A 14,456-nucleotide genomic window follows, 5' to 3' on the forward strand; every position below is an offset into this window, starting at 1 on the left:
TTGTGCACAGTTGCGCAGGCTTGGTACCTCAGCGCTCTCCTTTTTCTGTTTCCTGTACATGAAATGAAGTCATGACCCACCCTACTCTTACTCTGATTGGCTAGTACTTGTTGCCTTTGCTGGTTTGAGTCATTTAGGTTGGGCGGGTTCTGGGTACGTTTAGGAGGAGTGTGACTGGGGAGGGTTAGGCTAAGAATATTAAGGTAAGCCAGTCAGAGGCAAGAGTGGGGTAGGTCTTGCTTTCATCATCCTGGGGGAAAAAAAAAGGGCTTCCTGTACTTCAACATGCTATGTGCAAGGCTCATCTGTTGAAAAGAAAAACAGAATTTGAAGATGGTTCAAAGATGGATCTGTAACAGCAAAATTACATAGAGAAGTTAAGGAAAAGATTGTGGTTTGGGTTCAAATAAGTCCAGGAAGTTATCTCTGAATGTTGTGTAATAAAAGTGGATGTTTTTTGTTTGCTGTAACAATGCAGTTAGACCCTTCTATGTGTTCTGCTAGCATTAACTAGCTAGTTAGCAAGCATTTTGCTAACATTTGCTAACTTAAGATGTGACCCTATGTTGCTTTTACAGGAAAAGGAGAAAGTTGACTGAGGTACCAAGTTTTTGGAGCACAGACCAAAAAGGGGCAGGACTTAGGAAGGGTTAATAGCAGCACCCTCACTCTGATTGACCCGAATGGAATGGAACCTTAATTAGAATCATCAATAACACCTGCCTTTACTATTTCGTGTCAAAGTGGCTGCAGTGAAAAAGGTCTATAGCTGCTATTTAAGACAGCTGGCTGCTACTGAAATACTTTGCACCCTATACATTTATTTACATCAAAAAGCAAAGAATGAAAGCAAAGGAATGATTACCAGTTCTATAAATACAAGCTTACCTGCCTCTCTTATGGATAAATGGGTGCCGTTAAACATACTTTAAATCATTGCATTAAATCAATAATAGAAAACAGGTCTGTTGTATGTTTCATATCATAACTTCTGTTCTCCTGACAGCATATTGTGCTGTCGTCCAGAAGGATCTAAATCGATAGCAAGTATGTTTTTTTAATAAGACAAGCTGTGCAGAGTGCAGCAACTGTGTACTTTTACATGTCAGATCATGTCTGTCCTAGATTCTGTACCATGCATTTATAATGTGTGGACACTGATGCTCTTCATCTCCCACAGTCTGCTCAGACTAACAGGTAACTACAGTAGACACGTCTCACTTTCCTAAACTTTTCCCCTCCCCTCCCTTGGAACCCCACCCCTCCCTAGTTTCTCCCCTTCTCAACTCTACCATCTCCCAGGTGGGCGGGGGCGTCTACACCAGACCCAGAATGCGCGCCACCCACCAGTTGCACGGCATGATGACCCTGCAGGCCACCCTGCAGCCTCGGTAGTGGTATGGCCAAGGGTGGTAGCCTCCCAGCGGCTCACAGATCCTCTGGCAGTGGGTGTAGCTGCGGCGGCATTCAGTGCAGCACACGCCCTGGTGGTCCAGCATGGGGTCGATGTTCATGGTGCTCTGCTCGCCCTCGAGACCCCTCTGAGAAGAGACAGAGAGGACAACAGTGAAAATGTTGTTTGTTCACGTTCTGTTGTGTGATACTGTACGTGTTTAGAGCCCTTGTTTCGAACCAATTAAAAATGGATTTCCGACAGGCAGGATGGGGAGGAGGGGATGTTGTCAGATGTGGGTTTTTGTTGTCAAATATTTTCTTCCTCAGCGTAGCGCTTGCTGTTTACCCCCATCTGTGGTTGTCAGGAGTGTGTAGCAGGGGTTGGGGGATGCTTGGAGTGGGAAGGGAGAGGGATTAGGAAAAAATGGGGCCCAACATATAAAGGGTGAGGATGGAAGGGATTGGGGGGAGTGTATGTATGGAAGTCTGTGTGTGCTCAGCAGGGCAAAGGGGCCACGGCGGAGGAGGGGGTGGTGTTGTGGAATTATTCATACAGCCTCAATGCTGAAAGGAAAGCTTTGGACAGGCTCAGACAGCCTCACACAGAAAACGCATGCACAGAAAACACACCCATGCATACACTCAGATCTGCAGTGACAATCCGGGCCACTCCGCCGTGACCCCGGCATCTGCTGCTGCTCGCACAGCTGTGAGAAACCCTCCTCGGAAAAAAAAGCCTTCTCAGGTAGCCCTCAGATGTGAACGGACAGTCGCAGACGCTGCAGCGGGACATAAACACGGCAGAAGAAGAACATGTGAGTTTGTTTGTGTGACTCACCTGATAGGGGTTCTCCGGGTTGAACTCTGCCTCCACGTCCTCTTCCTCCTCCCCGGCCGCAGCTGCCTGGCGGCGCTGGCGGGGGGCGGCCCTCCTCTTCCTCTGTCCGCCTGCACACATCACAGTCTCAGTATCTGACAGCAGACCAAATTTAGGAGCGGAGTGGCACTAATGTGGCTCAGCTCCTGATTGCACAGCCGTTTCTCTGGCAGCATTTTGAAGTCCTCAGATGAAGTAGAATAAAATTGTGTTTTGGGAACTTTTGACCTCCCAGCATGCTAAAAATTGTACACTCGGGAGCTGGGAAACTTCAAAAGGACTTTGCTTTTCTTTTTAGCCTGCTTTTCTTTCTGTGGCTTCAACAACTGCGATGTTAAATGGAAATTATGGGAACCGTTTGACCCAGATCCTCTTTGTTTTCTGACAAAACTCACATAGCCTTGAAAATTGAGTGTTTTAATTTCAGTTTTCTTTGGATTTACATTTTCATATCTTTTTTACCACAAGCTATCTGTTACTTTTTACTTACTGGTTGAGTAGGTGGGACGGAGCCAGAAGATGGGCAAGTCTCCACACAAGTCCTTTATCTTGTTGCTGAGGAAGGCAGAGTCTGAGAGGGGAGTGTCAGCTGCCACCCAGATCAGATCATCCTCGAATTTGGCCGGCATCACCTCATCCTCCTTCAGGGGGGAAAGAGAGTGAGGAGAAATGAGATAAACAAGAATCACAACAAAACATCTGACGTAGTTCATCGGATACTGGATTTTTGGGGCCGATACCGTTCTTACGGAGTAAACAAAACCAGGTATTAATATAAGCGCCGATACCCTTTATACAGGACATATTATACAGAATATATGCAGAATCATACATTTTTGCAGTGATCCCTCAAAAGTGGTTAACACTGTGACAAAGATATGTAATGAATACAGGATATTTTACAGTTTAACAATAAACTTTTGGCAGATGCTATTTGCACCCGGGGTGGATTAGCAAATGTTGCTGTTTACACCTGGGTGTATATAAACTAGTAAGGCTTAAACAAGCACCCGGGTGTCTGGAGCCAAAAATGCTACTTGCATCTGGGGTGTAAATTGCCAGTGTGGCTATTTACACCTTTATGGCAGAGATAAATCATGATCTTTTCCTAAACCTAACCAAGTAATTTTGTTTCTTAGATGTAGCCAAATAGTTTTAATATTGTTGCCTGAACTTAACCAAGTAGTTTTGTTGATTAAACCTAACCAAGTGCTTTTTAGTTTTGTTGCCTAAACCAAACAACTTTATTTAATTAACCAAGTTGTTTTAGTTTTGTTCCTAAACCAAACAACTTTATTTAATTAACCAAGTTGTTTTAGTTTTGTTCCTAAACCTAATCAAACTGCAACTGGAATTTGAAAATAATATATATTTTTTTATGTAAATAATATATCAGCTGAGTCTAAGTCAATCGCTGACTTCTTATTTCACATTAGACTAAAATCCTACTCTCCTATGCTGTCTCCTATCCTTTGCTGAACCAATGCACCCACTGCAGTCTCTTGTTAACAGTGAATTTATTGCAATTTACAGCTTGACTAAGGGGATCGGGTGTGAATAGCCATGTAGCTGCTGTGTGCCTATTCTCACCTGTGTGCAAATAGATACAACATTAAAAAAAAACAAAAAACAAATAGAACAAAATATATCTATATATTTAACCTGGATTAAGAAAACAGATCAACAGAATACTGCCTATAAAGTTAACAGATAAAAAATAATCTGCTTTTCTGTTCTGTTAAAAAAAAAAAGTTTTCATATAGGCGCATATCAGACAATATATATGCCGATACCAATACAGACCGACATCGCTGTTAATCGCAGGCCGATAATATCGGTCAACAGATATATCGGTCAGGCTCTAGTCTGAAGATGTCCCCGGCTGCTGAAGGCATATTATCACACTTGTTTATGGATCTTGTTACTAGCCGTCCCCTTTAAATAGCCCACAGTGTTTGCATCCTGTCCGAGTCTAATCTGCATTAATGCTGTGCTGTTAATGCTCCTTATAACAACATAAAATCAAGTAGTAAAAAAGAACCCCTCGAGGCTTCAGTATACAGATTCCCTCTGCGCTAACATTTACACAGTGTCAGGACTCATCAGGATCTGACGGGAGGGAGAGATTGGATGGCCTAAATTTGCAGGTTTCTGCAGATAAACTATTGAGGTTTTCAGAGGAGAGACTGTGTAAACATACATGCTCTGTATCCACAGCCTGCAGGTAAAAGGGGAATTCTGTGGGGATGTTTTTGCCCAGAGGCATTTGTTCCTGAAGGCTGCATTGCACTAGCCACAGCCATGTTTAGGGAATGTTATCCTCCAACCTTTCAGAAATATTTTTTTTCCCCAGCTCAAATGATTTGCTGGAGGGACAAATAAAAGCGGGGGTCCTTCTCCACTGCTCGACTGATAAGAGTTTATCTGACCCACTCTCCCTGGATGGCGACGCATATGTGTGTCTATCTGTGTGTGTGTGTGTGTGTGTGTGTGCTTATCTAACCCATATTTGCCATCACTCTAAATTATAGCAAATGACCAGCCTGGAGCAACCATTATAACAACATCTCCCTGTCACCACACACACACACATACACACACACACACACACACACACACACACAACGCACAAATGTGAACCAAACGATCATTTATGAGGCAAAGAGAGGCAATAACACAAACACACACAAAAGCACAAACGTGAAATAAATGATCCTTTATGAGGCAGAGAGAGGCAATAAGAGCAGCCCTGCGTGATAATTAATTGTGTGCTTGCTGGCATGTGTGTGTGCGGGTCTGCGTGCACGAGTGTGTTTATGCGCGTTCGCGAGAGCAATTCTGGTGATGTGGATTTATGTGGATGCGAGGCTTATGCAGAGCTAAATGATTTTAATTATCAGACAGACTCAATTGAACAATGGTGTTGGTGAGCTGTGATGGCAATCCACACTCATACACACACATACACACACACACACACACACGCGGTATATTTCAGTCCTCTGTAGTGTTTATTCATCTTAATAGAGTCCACCAAGCTGCTAAGTGATGGGAACCCACACATAAAAATTACCCATGTGTTCCTGGTAGATCATTGACTCGGGTGATTCATGTTAATAGCTTCATATCAGGAGTGAGAACTTGTACTATACCACTGACACTCAGTAACGAATAAACAATGCAGTAAACTGCAGCAGATTACAACGTTTAACGAATACTTATTTTAGTTGAAGGGGTGTGCATAAGACTGCCATTACACTGCTATAATCATATCATGACACCTGCCTTATAAATCAGTAATAAGGCATTTTTAAGTTAGTTATGGCCCTATATTTAAGACCTGCTAACATTTTATTTTCAGATTTGATTAGAAAGTGAGGGAGTCACTGATAAACAATGATGACTTATAAGACATAAGGGTAACATTTTATAGCATTTGACCCTCTCTAAACATGTTTATAATCATGCATGACAACTTATAACAAGGTTATAACGTATTGTAAGTGGTGGACATAATGTATTATAAGGTAAGCACTCGTAATGCTTCATGTCTTCATGCCAAATTGACAACAGTGTTTGAAAGAAGAGTAACTACCATAACTTCAGCCATTTATAAAGACACACAGAGAAGTGCTCTGTTTCATAACGCATTGTAAACTCTTAAGTTTCTAAAATGGAATAATGTCACTTGGCATGGAGATAGAAAGAATTATGAATGATGAACTTACGTAATACATTATGTTCAGCACTTATAATTCTTTATAAACCTTGTTATAAGTTGTCGTCCATGATTATATACATATATAGTTTTATAAAGCTTCATAAATGCATTTTAATCTTATAGTGTGTTATAGAGTGTCTAATGTAGTTATAGTCCATTATAGATACGACACTCATAGACAGTGTTGCCAATGTAAGTTTGTGGACGAGTTAACACAGTCACAACAAATGTGAGGGTGTATGTGATTGTTGCACAATATACTCTCAGCTAGAAGTATATTCCCCAAAATATTCCTCTAAAATTTAAGCCCCTGGTTACAGTTTAGTGGGAAGGAACTTTTGATTCAGTAATTCCCTAAAAAGCACGCTACAGCATGAAGACAATTAGCCATCTCAGGACGTATAAGACCCAACCCACCAGATCGAACGTCATGGAGTCCTTGTTGAGAGCCTCCACGTCAGGCAGACGGGCCTTCACCTGGGTCTTGATGTAGCACTTCTCTCCTCCTGAAAACCGGATCCCTGTGATCCCCTGGAGAGGTCAGGCAGGAAAGGGGTACAAACAAAAAGTTGGAAGTTAGAACTCGTCCCATCTCCACTCGTTCTGTTGAACTCTGTCGAACTCTGCAGGTGTCTGGGACTACAGATCTGTACATCCAATGTAATGACTGCTGACTTTGGTCAAATTTTGGGGCGATGCTGCAGTTTGGCTCCACGTTCTAGATTAAGAAATTACACTCACGGGGACACTATGCTTAAAGGTCAAAATTTTAATAGTTAGAAGGCCAAAACTGCTGCTTCACTACTCTGATTGGGGTGCTTTAATTAAAGGTCAAAAACCACCAGTCCGAATTTAATGAAAATTGGAGAGACATTGCATCTTGACACTGATTGGCCCAAAGGGAGATAACATGTCTGCTTGTTCTTAATTTCTCCACTGCTACAACGAACCAATCTCCCCACACAGGCCTCTCAACAAATCTGATCTGCTTCTTCTCTGATGCTCCAAACTGATCCGTCCCTTTTGAAATCTCGGTCAACTTTCTCCTTTCGTCTGCTATGTGCAGGGCTCATATCAGTTGACAAGAAAACAAAACTTCAAAGATGGTCAAAAGATGTTGCTGGTAGCTAGCTAATCTACAATGTTGCAATATTAAAGGTCAACTTTATTGTGACATACACAACGATACAAAGTACAATTATGCAGTCAGATTCAGTCTCGTAGTATTAAGAGCAGTGGGAGGAGCTGGGCAGCGCTACACAATCTCCACACAGTGCATTGTGCATTTGATAGCTTATGTTAGCAAAACTAACTAGCTAGGTAATCTAAGTACATTGATCACTAGCTAGCTGGTTAGCTAGTTAGTTACCTTGCATTTTGCTAACATTAGCTAACTCGTTTTCATAGTCTGAGACTGTGGACCTCCATTCAGACAAAGTTCAGAAAAAGGCCACCCCTGCCTTAGTTTACTTGCTTAGTTTTGCTCAATTCCTGGATGTCAGATCGTGATAATGTTATTTGATCCAACGGACAGTCAACAACTGAGCCAAGACAGCCTAATATTGTAGTTTTCATTACTTCAGACTACATAAAACGCATTAAAAAAGGTCTTTCTTAAGGCAATCAGTAGTTTCTAGTCTCACGTAGCCAGTCCTCTCTCCAGAGTGCTGAAATTTCTGGCTCCATGTATTATCACTCTGCTATAGGGGAAAAATGTTCTGGCTTATTTCTCTAAATATACTTCTCTCATGTTTTGATGCAACATTTCCATTTCGGGAGGCAAAACCAGGCATTAAAATAGACAAAAGAAAAAGTAAAAGCTGCTAGCTTTTACAATTTTTCAATAGTTGAATGTGGTTCCGCTGGGTTCCAAGCTTTCTAACAGTTATTGGAGCACAAAGCAAAAAGGGGCGGGGCTTAAGAAGAGGCAGTTGCGCTCTAGAGTGTTGATGAGTCTGTTTTTGACTGAATCTCCTGATATTTTAGATCCAACTCACAATCTCAAAGTCGTGGACCTCCACGGCCTCGTCTGCCCCGTTTCCGGTGCTGAATCTCTCCATGTTGTTGGCCGTGTCAATCTCCATTGTACCCTCCTCCACTTTGCCATTGATGCTCATGCTGTAGTGGACATTGTAGACCTGCACACACACACACACACACACACACACACACACACACACACACACAGAGAGAGACGCACACGCGAGGTTTGAGACTGGCATGTAAGGTATGAAAGTCCTGAGAGTCACCCCACCCCCCAGCCCTCTCTCTTTCAACACTCCTCCTCACCCTCTTTCTCCAGCCTTACCCTCTGACTTCTCCTCACATATACAGCCTCTCTTCTCTTCTCTGGATTTCTCTTTCAGACGACATATTCATTCAGACTTGGTCAGAAGAATACAATCTGTACAGACTCTGGGTGATGATGACCCTTCTACTGAGCCTTTTCATCCAGTCTGAGGAACATTTTCTAACTCCATAATGGAAAAAAAAAACACTCAGAAAGCTTCATTTTCCCCCTCATCTCTTCCACCTCTTGCCCCTGGAGCATCAGCCGGACCAAAGAGGCCCCCCTCACCCCTCTCCACCCTGCAAGGATCCTCCAACACACACACCACATTCACAACGCCTCTATTCACCAAGCAGACTGCACCATGGAAGTGGAGTGTTTAATTTACATTTTACTGTTTGCCCACCCTGCAAAAAAAAAGTCCATCTCGGAAAAAAAAACAACTTTACTCAAGTATTGAGCCTCCTTTTAATTCAAACAAGTTAAAAATCTTACCCCTGACAAATTAATTTCACTTGTTTCTGATTCATACCAGCTAGTTTCAAGAATTTCTTCAATCAAGTGACATTAGTTTAATAGAGTGTGAGTGGGAGAACTGTTTTCTTCTGTGGTAGTGCCACTTATTTCAGAAAAGTTTTGAAAGTAGACTGAAGCTACAATGGAACAAAAGGAGCAATCCAGCAGATCAGACTGCATTTGATTTGACTTTTGATTAAAAGTCCTCAGGGACTGTACGGAAATTATCGGGATGGTGAGGGGGGCTGAACTTTATGTTTTTCTCTTTGTACAAAAGGAAAATCCTTCCACAAGGTTATTAATGTTTTCTTTGAACTTCTCTAGACTGAAAACTCAAATGCCCACCCAAAAACATGTCAAGATAATACAGTGGTCCTAAACTGGTACAATTTGTGCTTGCACTCTGATTTTAACCTTAACAGGGCTGCACAGTTAACCAAAATATTATCAAAATCGCAATATGGCTGAGCGCAGCATCCAAATCAAAGCAGAAATAGAAAAACGTATGACAAGACAACAGTATAGTGAAGTATTGTACTGCTGCAGAGATGTCCTGGCCTAGATCTTTATCTGTCTGTTTGGTAAAGACCCCAACACTCATCATGATTCTTTTATTTTTTCAGTGAAAATTAATATTTTGATGCAAAAATAATCTATTTTACCATATTATGCAGCCTCCAAACCTTAATATCATAATGTAATGAGTCTAACTAACATTAATAAAACTGTTCTGCATATGGCAAAGTGCATCTTTATGAACCAGGTTCTCCACAAACTGACAACTTTAACTTCAGTGTCTTGTCCTCTTTCTTACCCTAGCACACTTTCTTGGTGTTTAGAATGAAGATAAACAGTAAAATATTAATCGTACATGTTTCTCGTTGTTGTTCCAGAAGTAGAAAGCTCCGACTGCGCCCAGAAGCAGCAGGAGGGCCCCCGCGATGAGCACCGCGATCCCGGCCTTCAGGAGACGGCCGGTGGTGGCGGGCTTCACGGCCACGGCGGAGTAGGCCTACGGTAAAAACAAACAAACCCCCCATAAATGACCGCACATCCTTATACACAACACGATACCACTTTACAACAAGACTGCCCGAGTAAATGACTTACACATGGTTTATAATTAGGTTATTAGTCAAGTTGTAAACACTTTATAAATCATGAATACGCTGTTAGATAAAAAGGGCAACAGTCACCTGTTAACTGCCAAATAGTGAGTCTGTACTGTTAATCCTCAGGATCTAAGCGTTTGGGTTAGTTTGTCTTCTCCATCAGCAGCATTTATACCCGCCAGCTTCATCACATATTTGTTAATAAGTTACTAGTATTTCACCACCGGTCAATAAATGAACATATCAAATCACCAGATTCATACACTAAGAATGGCAGTATTGCTTGATATTTTCAGGGTGCGTCGTGTTGCATTTTAACATAAGGTTCGTTGACAGTTATACACGTCGTAATTCATTTGGAAAATTAATTATAAGCAACAGGATCTTGCCAAACAGTGAGCCCACATCAATGAAGCCCATTAAAACTATATTAGAGCTTGCTTTTAAGTGCTTATCGTATGGAGTTCAACCTAATAAAATGATCCAGTGGGTACATTGAGATAGATTCCTACAACAGATAACTCAGGTTTTTTGTCACCTATCTATTCTATCAGAGGTCAGTAACCCAAAACTTTGGCCCCCGGCTGACCCCCACTGATGTACCAGCAGTACAGACCTCCTTATCCCGATCACATTCAGCTCTTCCGGCCTTTATGAAAACTCACCGGGGGCATGAACTGCTGCAGGTCCTCCGGTCCCGCCGAGGCGATCGGTACTTTCTCTGAGTTCCCGGCCATGACTGGAGCCAAACACCTGAGGAGACCCCAGACCACTCAGTCACTAACTCCTCTCTCTCTCTCTCTCTCTCTCTCTCTCTCTCTTTCTCTCTCTCTCTCTCTCTCTCTCTCTCTCAGGAGGAGGATTGGCACTCCTGCTCACTCTCTCATACAGGAGGCAGCTCCTGTTTTTATGCTGTAGGGGAGACCGGGGACAGTTGTACCACTTTTGGTTCGAGCATCACTGTGGTTGTTTGTGCTAGATCTCGCAAACTTTGATGCATGGTGCCCATATTTGTCTACTACAAATAAATCTATCTAATTTGGATGTTTGCTCCACAATCACAGATTATGTGAGTTAATTCCAAATATAAAGACTTTTGCATTTCAACCTACTCCACTACTCAGGTGAGCTGTTACACTAGCTGGGGATAAATGTAACAATGAGAGCTAATTTGCTGATTCAAATAAAGTGAACAATTTAAAGTGACAAAAAAGAAAAACTGTGTGCGTGTGTGTGTGTGTGTGTGTGTGTGTGTGTGTGTGTACCATAGACAGTATATAATTAGTGTAGAGAGCCTCCTTGACATCACCCATACATTTCTGAAGGGCTGTTTTGCAGCTCACAGTGGCTCACTGGCCGTCACCATCTTGGCAGTGACTCTGGGAACTCTTGGTTAAACAAAAATGGGTAACGAGGTGGAGTGAGAATAGCGCTGAGGTGGCCAAATAAAGTGGCTACCTAGTGGCTAGCCATCTGAGATGCCCACCTGTACCGACCTGTCACTCAAAGCAGGCACACCCTTAATTATGCATAAGTTTAAGCCATGTTATAATTTAGATAGGTGAGTTATTTACAAATCTACCTTCTGTACAGTTGTCATGAATGGGGAAATTAGCTATAATCGATTTTTCTTCCAGGCTGTAAACGTGCCTATTTCTGCTCTACAGTTTGACATTTTAATATGGGAGTGTGTGGATTTTGACTCGCTTTTGGTGCCAGCCTCAAGTGGCCACTCATAAACTGCAGGTTTTTGCACTTCTGCATCATCTCCACTTTTTAGTACTTCTTAGTTTGGATTGTATTCCTGAATGTGCATGTGTCACATAAGGGTTCAATCACTGTCACAGTTGTGGCAGATGTAGAAGGCTGCAGGCTGCAGGCTTTGGCGGCCAAGAATTGAAAATATACACATTTGACTCACACTTCTTTTGGCCTCAAATTTGCAGTGTGTTCTTTGCGCACTAGAGAAACTGCTTCATCAACAACAACAACAACTCAATGAACACCAGGCAAAAATAATCTTGATGAAATAATTTTACTTTCTTATCTGAAATCAGTTTACCATGCCACTTCTTCTGTGAGTTCAAAAAATAAGAGTGTACAATATCGAAGACATCACCACAGCACTTTGCTGACTGGTCAAACTGTTCATGTTACAGCTATCTGTTCTCCTCTCGTGCTGAAACACTGCACGACCTCTCTAGATTTTGTGACTTTGAATAGAAACAGTAACCCTCCATTTGATGATCACCACACTGTGAGCGATAACTAATTTAAGCTAAGAGTTGTGGTACTTTCTTTTATAAAAGCCTGACTCATTCTTTCCCTTTGAAGATCACAGGCTGCTCTTGTAACTTACATGAGTTTGATTCCTGCTACGATCCTCAGAATTTCATATCATGAAGATTTATGACAACCTCAGTAGGAAGAGATCTATTCAGCATTTAAAGTGATAGTTCACCCAAAAATGAAATTTCACTCAATTCCTATTCAACCCTGTGTTGATATGAGGATGGGTGAAGATCTCCAGTTCACAAAACACTCCTGGAGCTTCAGTGGAAAACAACGTTGCAGCCAAATCCATTACAATTGAAGTGAATGGTGACCACTTTTAAAATGTAAAAAAAGAACACAAAAAAAAATCCACAAAATGTCTATGTCTAAATATTAAAACACTGGTCCAATTGTCATATCTGAGATGTCAACGAGGTGTCAATGAGTTGTTCATGTGACTTTTCCTGTCTTAACTTTTCAGATGGTTTCATTTAAATAGGAAAGTTCACCCCAAAATAAAAAATGACATCTTTTTTTATCTTTCTGTGGTAGTATTTTCCCATCTAAATAGTTTTGATATGAGTTGGTATGAGTTGGAGATATCTGCAATTCAACTTCAGTGTCTCTTTCCAGAAGTCATGATATGGTTACTCCAATAATCACATAATCCACAGACCTTATTGTGAGCAGTTTTATGTGCATGAAAGTCGTGATTTCTGGAAAGAGACATTGCTGTTGAGTTTTTCAAATGTATTTTTTGGTGCTTTGAGCACCAAAAAAATGAATGTCATCTACTTCCATTATATTAGAGAGAAGGCAGATGTCTCTACGGCCAATATCTCCAAAACTCTGCAACTCACACCAAAACTATCTAGATGGATTTATAACACTGCAAGTAAGAGGAAAATATGCATCTTTTAGGTGAACTGTCCCTTTAAATAACCATTGAATCAAATATTAGCGAAAAAGACCAAAATGTTAATGAAACCTGGTATAGCAGAACTTTGTTTTTCATTTTCCTCTCTCATGAATCATCTCATGACCTCAGATATATCTTGTGGCCCTTTGGAGGGACCCGACCCCTAGGTTGGGAACCACTGGACTTCACTACAGAACTTCACTGTACAAGGTAACTAGCTCAACTGGCAGCTACTAGCACACCTCTTCATCAGTATTAATGATCTAAAAATGTAAATATTTCCAGAAGAGGTGGCTACCTTTTGATACTTTAAAACACATTTTGATAATAGTGCTTCTGTACTTTTTCTTTATTAAGATTTTAAATGAATGACGTTTATTTGTATTGCTATACTTTTAAGTAAAAGATCTGAGTACCTCCTCCAGCACTGTTTTTTCTCCTCAGATCACCTTTGCAGACAGACCCCTCCCCTCCCCTCCCCTCCCTCCTCTCTCGGTGCCTCCACAGACGGCTGCAGGTCAGAGGTGACTCCGGCGGAATGTCGCGTGTTTTCTCCAGCTTGAACATACATATTTACATGAGAGCGTGCAAAAATCTGAGGCTTGTTGAATAGACTTGCATCTTATTCGCCTTTACATCTTCTATATGCGAGTCCAGAGCTGCGTATTGCAGTTATGAAAAATGCCCTGAACCCATGAATGATAATGGGGGGATTACGTAAGGGGGCGCAGCGTGCGCATTTGGCAGATAGACAAAAAAACATCCTGACAGGATGGCAGGAGGTTTGGCTCACAAGGACTTCATGTTCTTTGACAAAAATCACCTGAGTTTGGATGTCTATCAAACTTATTCCCACTTAGACTTCCTTTTTATGTGGAGACGAACTGTGAATGCGTCTTTACGCATATTCAATCTCATTCTGTCTCTTTTAAACTCACTTGTGATGATTTATGACAAAGAAATCTGAGCATATATTTAATTCTTATATGAAAATGCAGGTCTTTAGGTGCTGAGATGCAGTTATTAAGTCCATGTGTATGTGAAAGAAAAACTGGAAAGGCTTTCGCTCTTGATGTGCGTGAGGTGACAGACTGATTTGCTGGAAACCTTGGCGTCTGTTCTGGCATCTCACCAGCAGCAGAATCGTATTCACAAAAGAAAAAAACTTAACTGACCTTCTCCGGTGGGCTGCAAGGACAGAGGCTCACTGCTGCAATAACAGCGACGCCTGTTGGCTTTTACTCGTGACTGATATTCCTGCGAGGCATTCACAGACACCCTGCTCACCTCACTATCATCATCATCATCATCATCTGTCTGAACAAAAGCATCACTCACTCACATTCTCAGAA

General features: G+C 41.7%; 1 protein-coding gene across 1 annotated transcript; it reads right to left on the reverse strand.

The window, feature by feature from the left end:
- Positions 1 to 325: 325 nt before the first annotated feature.
- LOC146318171 (leukocyte cell-derived chemotaxin 1-like) lies at positions 326 to 10,734 on the reverse strand. The gene is made up of 7 exons (XM_084732921.1): positions 10,577 to 10,734; positions 9,671 to 9,811; positions 7,991 to 8,131; positions 6,411 to 6,524; positions 2,763 to 2,913; positions 2,234 to 2,343; positions 326 to 1,541 (listed from the first exon to the last, which is right to left on the reverse strand). The coding sequence occupies exons 1-7, from the start codon at positions 10,646 to 10,648 to the stop codon at positions 1,317 to 1,319; spliced, it is 954 nt and encodes a 317-aa protein (XP_084589047.1). The 5' UTR covers positions 10,649 to 10,734; the 3' UTR covers positions 326 to 1,316.
- Positions 10,735 to 14,456: the final 3,722 nt, after the last annotated feature.

This window comes from Lutjanus erythropterus, chromosome 12 (genome assembly GCF_056507025.1).
Source record: "Lutjanus erythropterus isolate fLutEry1 chromosome 12, fLutEry1.hap2, whole genome shotgun sequence".
NCBI classification, from domain to species: Eukaryota; Metazoa; Chordata; class Actinopteri; order Lutjaniformes; family Lutjanidae; genus Lutjanus; species Lutjanus erythropterus.

Bases quoted from the DNA above. Each gene is read 5' to 3' on its own strand.
- LOC146318171 (XM_084732921.1), bottom strand. From the start codon at position 10,648: ATGGCCGGGAACTCAGAGAAAGTACCGATCGCCTCGGCGGGACCGGAG. The intron at 9,812-10,576 runs GTGAGTTTTCAT...TTTTTACCGTAG, and splicing joins TGCAGCAGTTCATGCCCCCG to GCCTACTCCGCCGTGGCCGT. The intron at 1,542-2,233 runs GTGAGTCACACA...GTCTCTTCTCAG, and splicing joins ACCCGGAGAACCCCTATCAG to AGGGGTCTCGAGGGCGAGCA.